Source organism: Scomber scombrus, unplaced genomic scaffold, assembly GCF_963691925.1.
Source record: "Scomber scombrus unplaced genomic scaffold, fScoSco1.1 SCAFFOLD_206, whole genome shotgun sequence".
NCBI classification, from domain to species: domain Eukaryota; kingdom Metazoa; phylum Chordata; class Actinopteri; order Scombriformes; family Scombridae; genus Scomber; species Scomber scombrus.
The window spans coordinates 14,308-30,000 of NW_026910348.1; the positions used below are offsets into that span (position 1 = coordinate 14,308).

At 37.6% G+C, this 15,693-nt stretch overlaps 1 protein-coding gene across 2 annotated transcripts in view; it reads left to right on the forward strand.

The window, feature by feature from the left end:
* The first annotated feature begins 1,259 nt into the window (after window positions 1-1,259).
* The window catches only part of pltp (phospholipid transfer protein), a 19,056-nt gene continuing 4,622 nt past the window's right edge, over window positions 1,260-15,693 (forward strand). For both annotated transcript variants that reach the window (XM_062415092.1, XM_062415093.1), the window contains exons 1-8: window positions 1,260-1,371; window positions 7,861-7,960; window positions 10,147-10,275; window positions 12,728-12,883; window positions 13,016-13,079; window positions 13,177-13,332; window positions 13,425-13,601; window positions 14,146-14,205. In XM_062415092.1, the coding sequence (XP_062271076.1) occupies window positions 1,260-1,371; window positions 7,861-7,960; window positions 10,147-10,275; window positions 12,728-12,883; window positions 13,016-13,079; window positions 13,177-13,332; window positions 13,425-13,601; window positions 14,146-14,205 (954 nt within the window). The remainder of the gene's footprint in view (window positions 1,372-7,860; window positions 7,961-10,146; window positions 10,276-12,727; window positions 12,884-13,015; window positions 13,080-13,176; window positions 13,333-13,424; window positions 13,602-14,145; window positions 14,206-15,693) is intronic.

Sequence of the window (15,693 nt, forward strand, 5' to 3'; positions counted from 1 at the left end):
ATTAGGAAACAGACTAACACTATAGAGAGATATTAGGAAACAGATTAACACTATAGAGAGATATTAGGAAACAGACTAACACTATAGAGAGATATTAGGAAACACACTAACACTATAGAGAGATATTAGGAAACAGATTAACACTATAGAGAGATATTAGGAAACAGATTAACACTAACACTATAGAGAGATATTAGGAAACAGACTAACACTATAGAGAGATATTAGGAAACAGACTAACACTATAGAGAGATATTAGGAAACAGATTAACACTATAGAGAGATATTAGGAAACAGACTAACACTATAGAGAGATATTAGGAAACAGACTAACACTATAGAGAGATATTAGGAAACAGATTAACACTATAGAGAGATATTAGGAAACAGATTAACACTATAGAGAGATATTAGGAAACAGATTAACACTATAGAGAGATATTAGGAAACAGACTAACACTATAGAGAGATATTAGGAAACAGATTAACACTATAGAGAGATATTAGGAAACAGATTAACACTAACACTATAGAGAGATATTAGGAAACAGACTAACACTATAGAGAGATATTAGGAAACAGATTAACACTATAGAGAGATATTAGGAAACAGATTAACACTAACACTATAGAGAGATATTAGGAAACAGACTAACACTATAGAGAGATATTAGGAAACAGATTAACACTATAGAGAGATATTAGGAAACAGACTAACACTATAGAGAGATATTAGGAAACAGATTAACACTATAGAGAGATATTAGGAAACAGATTAACACTATAGAGAGATATTAGGAAACAGACTAACACTATAGAGAGATATTAGGAAACAGATTAACACTATAGAGAGATATTAGGAAACAGATTAACACTATAGAGAGATATTAGGAAACAGATTAACACTATAGAGATATATTAGGAAACAGATTAACACTATAGAGAGATATTAGGAAACAGATTAACACTATAGAGAGATATTAGGAAACAGACTAACACTATAGAGAGATATTAGGAAACAGACTAACACTATAGAGAGATATTAGGAAACAGATTAACACTATAGAGAGATATTAGGAAACAGACTAACACTATAGAGAGATATTAGGAAACAGATTAACACTATAGAGACTGTGGGGGTACATGTATGCTGGCGGGTAAACGTCTGTCCTGTTGATGTTTGTTCTTGTAACCTGAGAAGTTGTTTGTGTAATTCTGGTGAAAATGAATCTATTTCTTCTTCTGTGCTGCAGGCTGAGATGACTTCCTGTCTGTTGTCCCTTTTCTTCTTCTACTCTTCGGTGTCCATCATGGCTGCTGATGAACCTGCTGGCTGCAAGATCCGCATCACTGATAAAGGACTGGAGATGTGTAAGAGCTGCACTACACACCACATCATTTATAATCCAGATTAATCTATAATCCAGATTAATCTATAATCCAGATTAATCTATAATCCAGATTTATCTATAATCCAGATTTATCTATAATCCAGATTAATCTATAATCCAGATTAATCTATAATCCAGATTAATATATAATCCAGATTAATATATAATTCAGATTAATCTATAATCCAGATTAATATATAATCCAGATTAATATATAATTCAGATTAATCTATAATCCAGATTAATATGTACTCCATATTAATATATAATTCAGATTAATATATAATCCAGATTAATATGTAATCCATATTAATATATAATTCAGATTAATATATAATTCAGATTAATATATAATCCAGATTAATATATAATTCAGATTAATCTATAATCCAGATTGATATATAATCCAGATTAATATATAATCCAGATTAATATATAATTCAGATTAATCTATAATCCATATTAATATATAATTCAGATTAATATATAATCCAGATTAATATGTAATCCATATTAATATATAATTCAGATTAATATATAATTCAGATTAATATATAATCCAGATTAATATATAATTCAGATTAATCTATAATCCAGATTGATATATAATCCAGATTAATATATAATCCAGATTGATATATAATCCAGATTAATATATAATTCAGATTAATCTATAATCCAGATTGATATATAATCCAGATTAATATATAATTCAGATTAATATATAATCCAGATTAATATATAATTCAGATTAATCTATAATCCAGATTAATCTATAATCCAGATTAATCTATAATCCAGATTGATATATAATCCAGATTGATATATAATCCAGATTGATATATAATCCAGATCTAGTCTATAGATATATATCTATATTACAGATTTTATATATAATCTAGATCAATCAATATCTAATCTACAATCCAGATCAAACTATAATGCAGATTTAATGTATAAACACAAGTTAATTATAATATATTAATCCACACGTGTTGGTTCCTCTGTTAATGAAAGAAAAACAACAATAGTCACTGAAATAACTTAAACTGACAAAAGTAATAATAAATAAAACTTACTGAAAATGAACCAATGAAAATCAGACATTGCTTTTGAACAGAATCATTAATAAACAAACTAATGAATCAGGCCTGGACATTAATGATGGACCCTTAATGATCTCTGTAACTGTCAGTGAGACTTCTGCACATGTCAACAGGTATTTAGTCCCACTCCTCATGAGCAAGCTGCTCCAGTCTCAGGGTTGAAGGGTTAGGGTTGGCCTTCTCCAGGCGGCATGGTTCAGCTCCTTCCACAGATGTGGGACCGAGGATTTAGATCCGGGCTCATAGGCCACTTCAGAATAGTCCAAAGTCTTGCTCTTAGCCGTTCTTGGGTGTTTTTAACTGTGTTTTGGGTCATTATCCTGTTGGAAGACCCATGACCTGCGACTGAGACCAAGCTTTCTGACACTAGGCAGCACATTTCCCTCCAGAATGCTTTGATAGTCTTAGATTTCATTGTTCCTGCACAGATTAAAGACACCCTGTGCCAGATGCAGCGAAGCAGCCCCAGAACATACCGAGCCTCCTCCATGTTCCACAGTAGGGACCGTGTTCTTCTCTTGGTCTGTGAACATGGAGCTGATGGGCCAAAAAGCTCCAGTTGTGTCTCATCTGTCCAAAGGACATTCTGCCAGAAGCTTTGTGGCAAATTCCAGTCTGGCTTTTTTATGATTGGGTTTCAACAGTGGTGTCCTCCTTGGTCGTCTCCTATGAAGTCCACTTTGGCTCAAACAATGACGGATGGTGCGATCTGACACTGATGTACCTTGACCTTGGAGTTCACCTTTAGGTTGTTCTGGGCTCTTTGGTTACCATTCGTATTATCCGTCTCATCAATGTTCCTCCTGAGGCCAAGTCCAGGGAGGCTGGCTACAGTCCTGTGGACCTTAAACTGTAGTCACAGGAACATCAAGCTGCTTGGAGATGTTCTTATAGCCTACGAGAGGTTAGTGTGTCTATTATAATATAATATAATATAATATAATATAATATAATATAATATAATAATATATAATATAATATAATATAATATAATATAATATAATATAATATAATATAATATAATATAATATAATAATATAATATAATAATATAATATAATAATATAATATAATAATATATAATATAATATAATATAATATAATATAATATAATATAATATAATAATATATAATAAAATATAATATAATATAATATAATATAATAATATAATATAATAATATATAATATAATATAATATAATATAATATAATATAATATAATATAATAATATAATATAATAATATAATATAATAATATATAATATAATATAATATAATATAATATAATATAATAATATATAATAAAATATAATATAATATAATATAATATAATAATATAATATAATAATATATAATATAATATAATAATATAATATAATAATATAATATAATAATATATAATATAATATAATATAATATAATATAATATAATATAATATAATATAATATAATAATATATAATATAATATAATATAATATAATATAATATAATAATATAATATAATAATATATAATATAATATAATATAATATAATATAATATAATATATTATAATATATAATAATGTCTTATATCCTTTACCTTTAACGTGCTTGTTTCTAATCTCCTGAGACAACTCTGTCCTTGGCTTCCTGTGGTACATGTTCAGGGTGGTCCATGTTCAGCGTGGTCCATGTTCAGTGTGGTCCATGTTCAGCGTGGTCCATGTTCAGTGTGGTCCATGTTCAGCGTGGTCCATGTTCAGCGTGGTCCATGTTCAGTGTGGTCCATGTTCAGTGTGGTCCATGTTCAGCGTGGTCCATGTTCAGCGTGGTCCATGTTCAGCGTGGTCCATGTTCAGCGTGGTCCATGTTCAGTGTGGTCCATGTTCAGCGTGGTCCATGTTCAGTGTGGTCCATGTTCAGCGTGGTCCATGTTCAGCGTGGTCCATGTTCAGTGTGGTCCATGTTCAGTGTGGTCCATGTTCAGCGTGGTCCATGTTCAGCGTGGTCCATGTTCAGCGTGGTCCATGTTCAGCGTGGTCCATGTTCAGTGTGGTCCATGTTAAGCGTGGTCCATGTTCAGCGTGGTCCATGTTCAGTGTGGTCCATGTTCAGCGTGGTCCATGTTCAGTGTGGTCCATGTTCAGCGTGGTCCATGTTCAGTGTGGTCCATGTTCAGCGTGGTCCATGTTCAGTGTGGTCCATGTTCAGTGTGGTCCATGTTCAGCGTGGTCCATGTTCAGCGTGGTCCATGTTCAGCGTGGTCCATGTTCAGCGTGGTCCATGTTCAGTGTGGTCCATGTTCAGTGTGGTCCATGTTCAGCGTGGTCCATGTTCAGTGTGGTCCATGTTCAGCGTGGTCCATGTTCAGTGTGGTCCATGTTCAGCGTGGTCCATGTTCAGCGTGGTCCATGTTCAGTGTGGTCCATGTTCAGCGTGGTCCATGTTCAGCGTGGTCCATGTTCAGCGTGGTCCATGTTCAGCGTGGTCCATGTTCAGTGTGGTCCATGTTCAGTGTGGTCCATGTTCAGCGTGGTCCATGTTCAGTGTGGTCCATGTTCAGCGTGGTCCATGTTCAGTGTGGTCCATGTTCAGTGTGGTCCATGTTCAGCGTGGTCCATGTTCAGTGTGGTCCATGTTCAGTGTGGTCCACAGTGTGGTCCATGTTCAGCGTGGTCCATGTTCAGTGTGGTCCATGTTCAGTGTGGTCCATGTTCAGCGTGGTCCATGTTCAGTGTGGTACATGTTCAGTGTGGTCCATGTTCAGCGTGGTCCATGTTCAGCGTGGTCCATGTTCAGTGTGGTCCATGTTCAGTGTGGTCCATGTTCAGCGTGGTCCATGTTCAGCGTGGTCCATGTTCAGTGTGGTCCATGTTCAGCGTGGTCCATGTTCAGCGTGGTCCATGTTCAGCGTGGTCCATGTTCAGCGTGGTCCATGTTCAGTGTGGTCCATGTTCAGTGTGGTCCACAGTGTGGTCCATGTTCAGCGTGGTCCATGTTCAGTGTGGTCCATGTTCAGTGTGGTCCATGTTCAGCGTGGTCCATGTTCAGTGTGGTCCATGTTCAGTGTGGTCCACAGTGTGGTCCATGTTCAGCGTGGTCCATGTTCAGTGTGGTCCATGTTCAGTGTGGTCCATGTTCAGTGTGGTCCATGTTCAGCGTGGTCCATGTTCAGGGTGGTCCATGTTCAGGGTGGTCCATGTTCAGGGTGGTCCATGTTCAGCGTGGTCCATGTTCAGGGTGGTCCATGTTCAGTGTGGTCCATGTTCAGTGTGGTCCATGTTCAGTGTGGTCCATGTTCAGCGTGGTCCATGTTCGGTGTGGTCCATGTTCAGCGTGGTCCATGTTCAGTGTGGTCCACAGCGTGGTCCATGTTCAGTGTGGTCCATGTTCAGGGTGGTCCATGTTCAGTGTGGTACATGTTCAGTGTGGTACATGTTCAGCGTGGTCCATGTTCAGGGTGGTCCATGTTCAGGGTGGTCCATGTTCAGCGTGGTCCATGTTCAGCGTGGTCCATGTTCAGCGTGGTCCATGTTCGGTGTGGTCCATGTTCAGCGTGGTCCATGTTCAGTGTGGTCCACAGCGTGGTCCATGTTCAGTGTGGTCCATGTTCAGGGTGGTCCATGTTCAGCGTGGTCCATGTTCGGTGTGGTCCATGTTCAGCGTGGTCCATGTTCAGTGTGGTCCACAGCGTGGTCCATGTTCAGTGTGGTCCATGTTCAGGGTGGTCCATGTTCAGCGTGGTCCATGTTCAGCGTGGTCCATGTTCAGCGTGGTACATGTTCAGCGTGGTCCATGTTCAGCGTGGTCCATGTTCAGTGTGGTACATGTTCAGTGTGGTACATGTTCAACGTGGTCCATGTTCAGGGTGGTCCATGTTCAGGGTGGTCCATGTTCAGCGTGGTCCATGTTCAGGGTGGTCCATGTTCAGTGTGGTCCATGTTCAGTGTGGTCCATGTTCAGTGTGGTCCATGTTCAGTGTGGTCCATGTTCAGCGTGGTACATGTTCAGCGTGGTCCATGTTCAGCGTGGTCCATGTTCAGCGTGGTCCATGTTCAGCGTGGTACATGTTCAGCGTGGTCCATGTTCAGCGTGGTCCATGTTCAGCGTGGTACATGTTCAGCGTGGTCCATGTTCAGGGTGGTCCATGTTCAGCGTGGTCCATGTTCAGTGTGGTCCATGTTCAGCGTGGTACATGTTCAGCGTGGTCCATGTTCAGGGTGGTCCATGTTCAGCGTGGTCCATGTTCAGCGTGGTCCATGTTCAGCGTGGTCCATGTTCAGGGTGGTCCATGTTCAGCGTGGTACATGTTCAGCGTGGTCCATGTTCAGGGTGGTCCATGTTCAGGGTGGTCCGTGTTCAGCGTGGTCCATGTTCAGGGTGGTCCATGTTCAGGGTGGTCCATGTTCAGGGTGGTCCATGTTCAGGGTGGTCCGTGTTCAGCGTGGTCCATGTTCAGGGTGGTCCATGTTCAGGGTGGTCCATGTTCAGGGTGGTCCATGTTCAGGGTGGTCCGTGTTCAGCGTGGTCCATGTTCAGCGTGGTCCATGTTCAGGGTGGTCCATGTTCAGGGTGGTCCATGTTCAGCGTGGTCCATGTTCCGGGTGGTCCATGTTCAGTGTGGTCCATGTTCAGTTAAGGGTCCATCATTAATGTCCAGGCCTGATTCATTAGTTTGTTTATTTTAATGATTCTGTTCAAAAGCAATGTCTGATTTTCATTGGTTCATTTTCAGTAAGTTTTTATTTATTATTTCTTTTGTCAGTTTAAGTTATTTCAGTGACTATTGTTGAACCAACACGTGTGGATTTAATCCCATCATCCAGATTTATGATGTAATTCAAAACATAAAAGTGATTCAAACTAATCTTGTATTTATTATTAATTACTGCAGTATTTATACTTACTGCAGTATTCACAGTACTAACAGTATTTATACTTACTGCAGTATTCACAGTACTAACAGTATTTATACTTACTGCAGTATTTATACTTATTGTAGTATTTATACTTATTGTAGTACTTGCAGTATTAACAGTATTAGTAGTACTTGCAGTATTAACAGTATTAGTAGTACTTGCAGTAGTACTTATAGTAGTACTTATACTAACCATGTGTTGTGTTTGCAGTACTAACAGTATTAGTAGTACTTATAGTAGTACTTATAGTAGTACTTGTAGTAGTACTTGTAGTAGTACTTATAGTAGTACTTATACTAACCATGTGTTGTGTTTGCAGTACTAACAGTATTAGTAGTACTTATAGTAGTACTTATAGTAGTACTTGTAGTAGTACTTATAGTAGTACTTGTAGTAGTACTTGTAGTAGTACTTGTAGTAGTACTTATAGTAGTACTTGTACTAACCATGTGTGTTTTTTGCAGTGCGGTTTGAGACTCAGAGGTTTGTAGAAGAGGAGCTCGGTAACATCAACATGCCAGAGATGCAAGGCAGCGAAGGACGTTTCCAATATAACATCACTGAGTATAATACTTTATACTTTAATACATTAATACATTAATACATTAATACATTAATACATTAATACATTAATACATTAATACTTTATACTTTAATACATTAATACTTTATACTTTATACTTTAATACATTAATACATTAATACATTAATACATTAATACATTAATACATTAATACATTAATACTTTATACTTTAATACATTAATACATTAATACATTAATACATTAATACATTAATACATTAATACATTAATACATTAATACTTTATACTTTAATACATTAATACTTTATACTTTATACTTTAATACATTAATACATTAATACATTAATACATTAATACATTAATACATTAATACATTAATACTTTATACTTTAATACATTAATACATTAATACATTAATACATTAATACATTAATACATTATACTTTAATACATTAATACATTAATACATTAATACATTAATACATTAATACTTTATACTTTAATACATTAATACATTAATACATTAATACATTATACTTTAATACATTAATACATTAATACATTAATACATTAATACATTAATACTTTATACTTTAATACATTAATACATTAATACATTTATACATTAATACTTTAATACTTTAATACATTATACATTAATACATTAATACATTAATACTTTAATACTTTAATACATTAATACATTAATACTTTAATACTTTAATACATTATACATTAATACATTAATACATTAATACTTTAATACATTAATACATTAATACATTAATACTTTAATACATTAATACATTAATACATTAATACTTTATACTTTAATACTTTAATACATTAATACATTAATACATTAATACATTAATACATTAATACTTTAATACATTAATACATTAATACATTAATACTTTAATACATTAATACATTAATACATTAATACTTTAATACATTAATACTTTAATACATTAATACATTAATACTTTAATACATTAATACATTAATACATTAATACTTTAATACATTAATACATTAATACATTAATACATTAATACTTTAATACTTTAATACATTAATACATTAATACATTAATACATTAATACATTAATACATTAATACTTTAATACTTTAATACATTAATACATTAATACATTAATACATTAATACATTAATACATTAATACATTAATACATTAATACATTAATACATTAATACATTAATACTTTAATACATTAATACATTAATACATTAATACTTTAATACATTAATACTTTAATACATTAATACATTAATACTTTAATACATTAATACATTAATACATTAATACTTTAATACATTAATACATTAATACATTAATACATTAATACTTTAATACATTAATACTTTAATACATTAATACATTAATACTTTAATACATTAATACATTAATACATTAATACATTAATACTTTAACACTTTAATACATTAATACATTAATACATTAATACATTAATACTTTAATACATTAATACATTAATACATTAATACATTAATACTTTAACACTTTAATACATTAATACATTAATACATTAATACATTAATACATTAATACATTAATACATTAATACATTAATACTTTAACACTTTAATACATTAATACATTAATACATTAATACATTAATACATTAATACATTAATACATTAATACATTAATACATTAATACTTTAATACATTAATACATTAATACATTAATACATTAATACATTAATACATTAATACATTAATACTTTAATACATTAATACATTAATACATTAATACATTAATACTTTAATACATTAATACATTAATACATTAATACATTAATACATTAATACATTAATACTTTAATACATTAATACATTAATACATTAATACATTAATACATTAATACATTAATACATTAATACTTTAATACATTAATACATTAATACATTAATACATTAAACAACATCACTGAGTATAATACTATGAGTTATACATTAATACATTAATACATTAATACATTAATACTTTAATACATTAATACATTAATACATTAATACATTAATACATTAATACTTTAATACATTAATACATTAATACATTAATACATTAAACAACATCACTGAGTATAATACTATGAGTTAGGGTTAGGGTTATGAATATATATACGCTAACGTTTCCTCTGTCGTCTGCTCCAGTGTGAAGATCGCAGAGTTGAATCTGACTTACGCCGAGCTCAGCTTCATCCCAGATGTCGGCTTGTTGTTTGATGTTCAGAACTCATCGATTACTCTGAGTTTCCACCGGAGGATCCTCTACTGGTTCTTGTTAGTCCTGCAGAAACATATCATTCATCATATATATATACATATAATATATTCATCATATATATACATATCATATATTCATCATATATATACATATCATATATTCATCATATATATACATATAATATATTCATCATATATATACATATAATATATTCATCATATATATACATATAATATATTCATCATATATATATATACATATCATATATTCATCATATATATATATATAATATATTCATCATATATATACATATAATATATTCATCATATATATATATACATATCATATATTCATCATATATATACATATCATATATTCATCATATATATATATACATATAATATATTCATCATATATATATATACATATAATATATTCATCATATATATACATATAATATATTCATCATATATATACATATAATATATTCATCATATATATACATATAATATATTCATCATATATATATATACATATAATATATTCATCATATATATACATATAATATATTCATCATATATATACATATAATATATTCATCATATATATACATATCATATATTCATCATATATATACATATAATATATTCATCATATATATATATACATATAATATATTCATCATATATATACAGTTGCATTTTAGGTTTATTGGCAAAATGTAAAATTTTTCAGGTGTTTGCAATAAAAAAATCAAGAACAATTTAAATAGCTCAACACAACTAATATTACAAGTGGTTTCTCCAAGTTCAACACAAAATGCCTTTTAATGACTACTGCAGTCTCAAAATGATTCAACCCCTTCATGACAAGCATCTTTAGTACTTAGTAGAGCACCCTGCTGCAAACGTGATACATAGCCAGGCACCAGCCTCTGGCAGCGGTCCTGGGGGATCTCAGCCCATTCCTCAAAGACAAAGACCTTCAGTTCAATAATAATCTTGGGCTTGCGTCCTGCTGCCTGATTCAAATCCCACCAGAGATTTTCAATGGGGTTCAAGTCAGACGACTGTGATGGCCACTCTAGTATCTTCCAGGACTTCTTCTGAAACAAAGCCTTGGTGGACTTTGAGGTATGCTTGGGATCATTGTCCTGTTGGAAGGTCCGATGACGTCCAAGCTTCAGCTTCCTCACAGACGGCATGACATGTCCTCCCAGGGTTTCCTGATACTTGATTGAATCCATCTTGCCCTCCACACGCTGCAGGTTTCCAGCTTCAGAGCATCACTGACCCATCGCCATGCTTCACTGTAGGCAGGGTGTTCTTTACAGCGTATGCTTCATTCTTCCTCCTCCAGACATACCGCTGATCCATAGGACCGGAAAGTTCCAGTTTTGTTTCATCGCTCCACAGAACAGAATCCCAAAACCTCTTTGGCTTATTCATATAGTTTTGAGCAAATTGGAGCCGACTTTTCTTTTGCTTTTGGGTCAGTAGTGGTGTACGTCTTGGAGTACAGGCATGGAGCCCTTCAGCGTTTAGTATGCACCTTACTGTGGAAACTGAAACCTCAATGCCTGCTGCCACCAAGTCTTGCTGCAGGTCTTTTGCAGTCAGTCGAGGGTTTTTGAACACCTGCCTCCTCAGGTATCTGGTGGTAGCAGTTGATAGCTTCCTTTTTCTGCCACGTCCAGGTAGTGCAGCCACTGTTCCTTTAACTTTAAATGTGTGAACTATGCTTCCAACTGTATCTCTAGGAACATTCAGTGCCTTTGCTATCTTTTTGTATCCTTTTCCTTGATGTGCAAAGCAATGATCTTCTCTCTGAATGTTTTGGACTCTTCTCTTGACTCAGCCATATTTCTAACATGCAATGAAACGTCACCGTCAACAGTCCAGGTATTTGTTTCTATATCAAGCACACCTGATGCAACTAATGAAGCCCTTAATATGTTGCATCAGGTGTGCTTTAGACCACACCTGATTTGCAAATGTGTGCTCTTATGAGGAATTCTATTGAGGGGGTTGAGTATTTTTGAAACTGCAGTAGTCATTGAAAGTGGGATTTAGTGTTGAATTTAGATACAATCCTTGTAATATTAGTTTTATTTAACTATTTAAATTGTTCTTATGTAATTTATTTATTGCAAAAACCTGAAAAATTTAAAATTTTGCCAATAAACCTAAAATGCAAGGGGGGTTGAATCATTTTGATTGCAACTGTATATATATGATGAATGATATTATATATCATTCATCATATATATATCATATATATAATATATTCATCATATATATATATCATATATATATGATGAATGATATCATATATATAATATATTCAACATATATATTCATCATATATATATCATATATATAATATATTCATCATATATCATCAGAAACATACAATCAAATCTTTAACTCTGCGGTCAGAGCATCGTCTCACAGTGATGATGATGATGATGATGATGATGATGATGATGGTCTCTTCTTTGCGTCTCAGCTATGACACCGGACACACTAACGCGTCGGCAGAAGGCGTGAACATCAACACGGCTTTGACTCTGACCCGAGATAACGAAGGACGACTAAAGATCAGCGACATCAGCTGTGATGCCAGGATCGCCAACATGAAGGCAAAGTTCACTGGAACGCTTGGGTAACAATCAGTAACCATTAGTGACTGTTAAAAGGTGTCATGGTTACTGTTGCTAGGTAACATGTAACAAGCAATAGCCAATCATTGATGATTAATGATTATTATTAAAAGAATCAATCTGTCTGTCTTCAGGAGAGTTTACAACTTCCTGGCCAGATTTCTGACATCAGGGATGCGCTTCCTCCTCAACCAACGGGTCTGCTACCTGTCTGTGTCTCACCTGTCTCTCTCAGCTGTCTGTGTGTCACTGGTCTGTCTCTTACCTGTCTGTCTTGCACCCGTCCGTCTCTCAGATCTGCCCCACCCTGGACCACGCGGCTGTGGTTCATGTGAACTCGCTGTTAGAGACGATCCCCGTGAGGACAGAAGTCGATAGTTACATCGGGATTGATTATTCTCTGCTCAGTGATCCGGTGGTGACGTCCAGGAGCCTCGACATGAACTTCAGAGTCAGACCCTAACCCTTGCTACGTAGATAGGTGACATACATGAAGTCATATTACTGTACTGTTCTACTGTGAGCTTTGTGTTATGTTTTCAGGGGATGTTTTTTGACCTGGCCAATCCGAACGCCTCCTTAGTGAACTACGCCGTGGAGCCGGTCATCAGAGAGTATGACAGGATGGTTTATTTTGCTCTGTCCGAGTTCTTCTTCGACAGCGGCATGTTCTCCTACTACCAGGCCAAAGTCTTCCAGATGCACATCGCAAACGAGAAGGTGATCAACTAAAACTACCCTGAACCTGAACCTGAACCTGACCCTAACCCTGAACCTGACCCTAACCCTAACCCTGAACCTGATCCTGACCCTAACCCTGACCCTGACCCTAACCCTGACCCTGATCCTGATCCTAACCCTGAACCTGACCCTTACCCTAACCCTGACCCTAACCCTGAACCTGACCCTAACCCTAACCCTGAACCTGATCCTGACCCTGACCCTAACCCTGACCCTGACCCTAACCCTGACCCTGAGCCTGATCCTGATCCTAACCCTAACCCTAACACTGACCCTAACCCTAACCCTGATCCTGACCCTAACCCTAACCCTGACCCTGACCCTGACCCTAACCCTGACCCTTACCCTAACCCTAACCCTAACCCTAACACTGACCCTTACCCTAACCCTGACCCTGATACTTACCCTGATCCTGACACCGGACCTGACACCAAACCAAATCACCAATCTAACACTAACTCTTCCATAATGGGCCCACAAACCTGAAACCAGCTGGACTCTTCCTGTTTGTCTGATCTCTCAGATGCCCAAAGACCTGGAGGTGTTGCTGAGAACCACGTACTTTGGAACCATTATGATGCTGGTGAGTAGAAAGAACAAACACAGAGCCTGTACCCTGTCCCTGGTCCTGTCCCTGGCCCTGTCCCTGTCCCTGGTCCTGGTCCTGTCCCTGTCCCTGTCCCTGGTCCTGTCCCTGGTCCTGGTCCTGGTCCTGGTCCTGTTACTGATCCTGTCCCTGTCCCTGTCCCTGTCCCTGTCCCTGTCCCTGTCCCTGGTCCTGTCCCTGGCCCTGGCCCTGGCCCTGGCCCTGTCCCTGGTCCTGGTCCTGGTCCTGGTCCTGTCCCTGGTCCTGTCCCTGTCCCTGGTCCTGTCCCTGGTCCTGTCCCTGACCCTGGCCCCGTCCCTGGTCCTGTCCCTGGTCCTGTTACTGGTCCTGTCCCTGGTCCTGTCCCTGATCCTGTCCCTGGTCCTGTCCCTGACCCTGGCCCCGTCCCTGGTCCTGTCCCTGGTCCTGTTACTGGTCCTGTCCCTGGTCCTGTCCCTGATCCTGTCCCTGTCCCTGTCCCTGGCCCTGTCCCTGGTCCTGTCCCTGGTCCTGTCCCTGTCCCTGACCCTGACCCTGACCCTGACCCTGGCCCTGTCCCTGGTCCTGTCCCTGACCCTGGCCCCGTCCCTGGTCCTGTCCCTGGTCCTGTTACTGGTCCTGTCCCTGGTCCTGTCCCTGATCCTGTCCCTGATCCTGTCCCTGGTCCTGTTACTGATCCTGGCCCTGGCCCTGTCCCTGTTCCTGTCCCTGGTCCTGTCCCTGATCCTGTCCCTGATCCTGTCCCTGATCCTGTCCCTGGTCCTGTCCCTGTCCCTGTCCCTGTCCCTGGCCCTCTCCCTGGCCCTGTCCCTGGTCCTGTTACTGATCCTGGCCCTGGCCCTGGCCCTGTCCCTGGTCCAGTTACTGATCCTGTCCCTGTCCCTGGCCCTGGCCCTGTCCCTGGTCCTGTTACTGATCCTGTCCCTGTCCCTGGCCCTGGCCCTGTCCCTGGTCCTGTCCCTGGTCCTGTCCCTGTCCCTGGCCCTCTCCCTGTCCCTGGTCCTGTTACTGATCCTGGCCCTGGCCCTGGCCCTGTCCCTGGTCCAGTTACTGATCCTGTCCCTGTCCCTGGCCCTGGTCCTGTCCCTGGTCCTGTCCCTGTCCCTGGTCCTGTCCCTGTCCCTGTCCCTGGCCCTGGTCCTGTCCCTGGTCCTGTCCCTGTCCCTGGTCCTGTCCCTGGTCCTGGTCCTGGTCCTGGTCCTGTCCCTGGCCCTGGCCCTGTTACTGATCCTGTCCCTGGTCCTGTCCCTGGTCCTGTCCCTGGCCCTGTCCCTGGTCCTGTCCCTGGTCCTGTCCCTGATCCTGTCCCTGTTCCTGTTCCTGTCCCTGGTCCTGTCCCTGATCCTGTCCCTGGTCCTGTCCCTGGCCCTGTCCCTGGTCCTGTCCCTGATCCTGTCCCTGATCCTGTCCCTGGTCCTGTCCCTGTTCCTGTCCCTGGTCCTGTCCCTGGTCCTGTCCCTGGTCCTGTCCCTGGCCCTGTCCCTG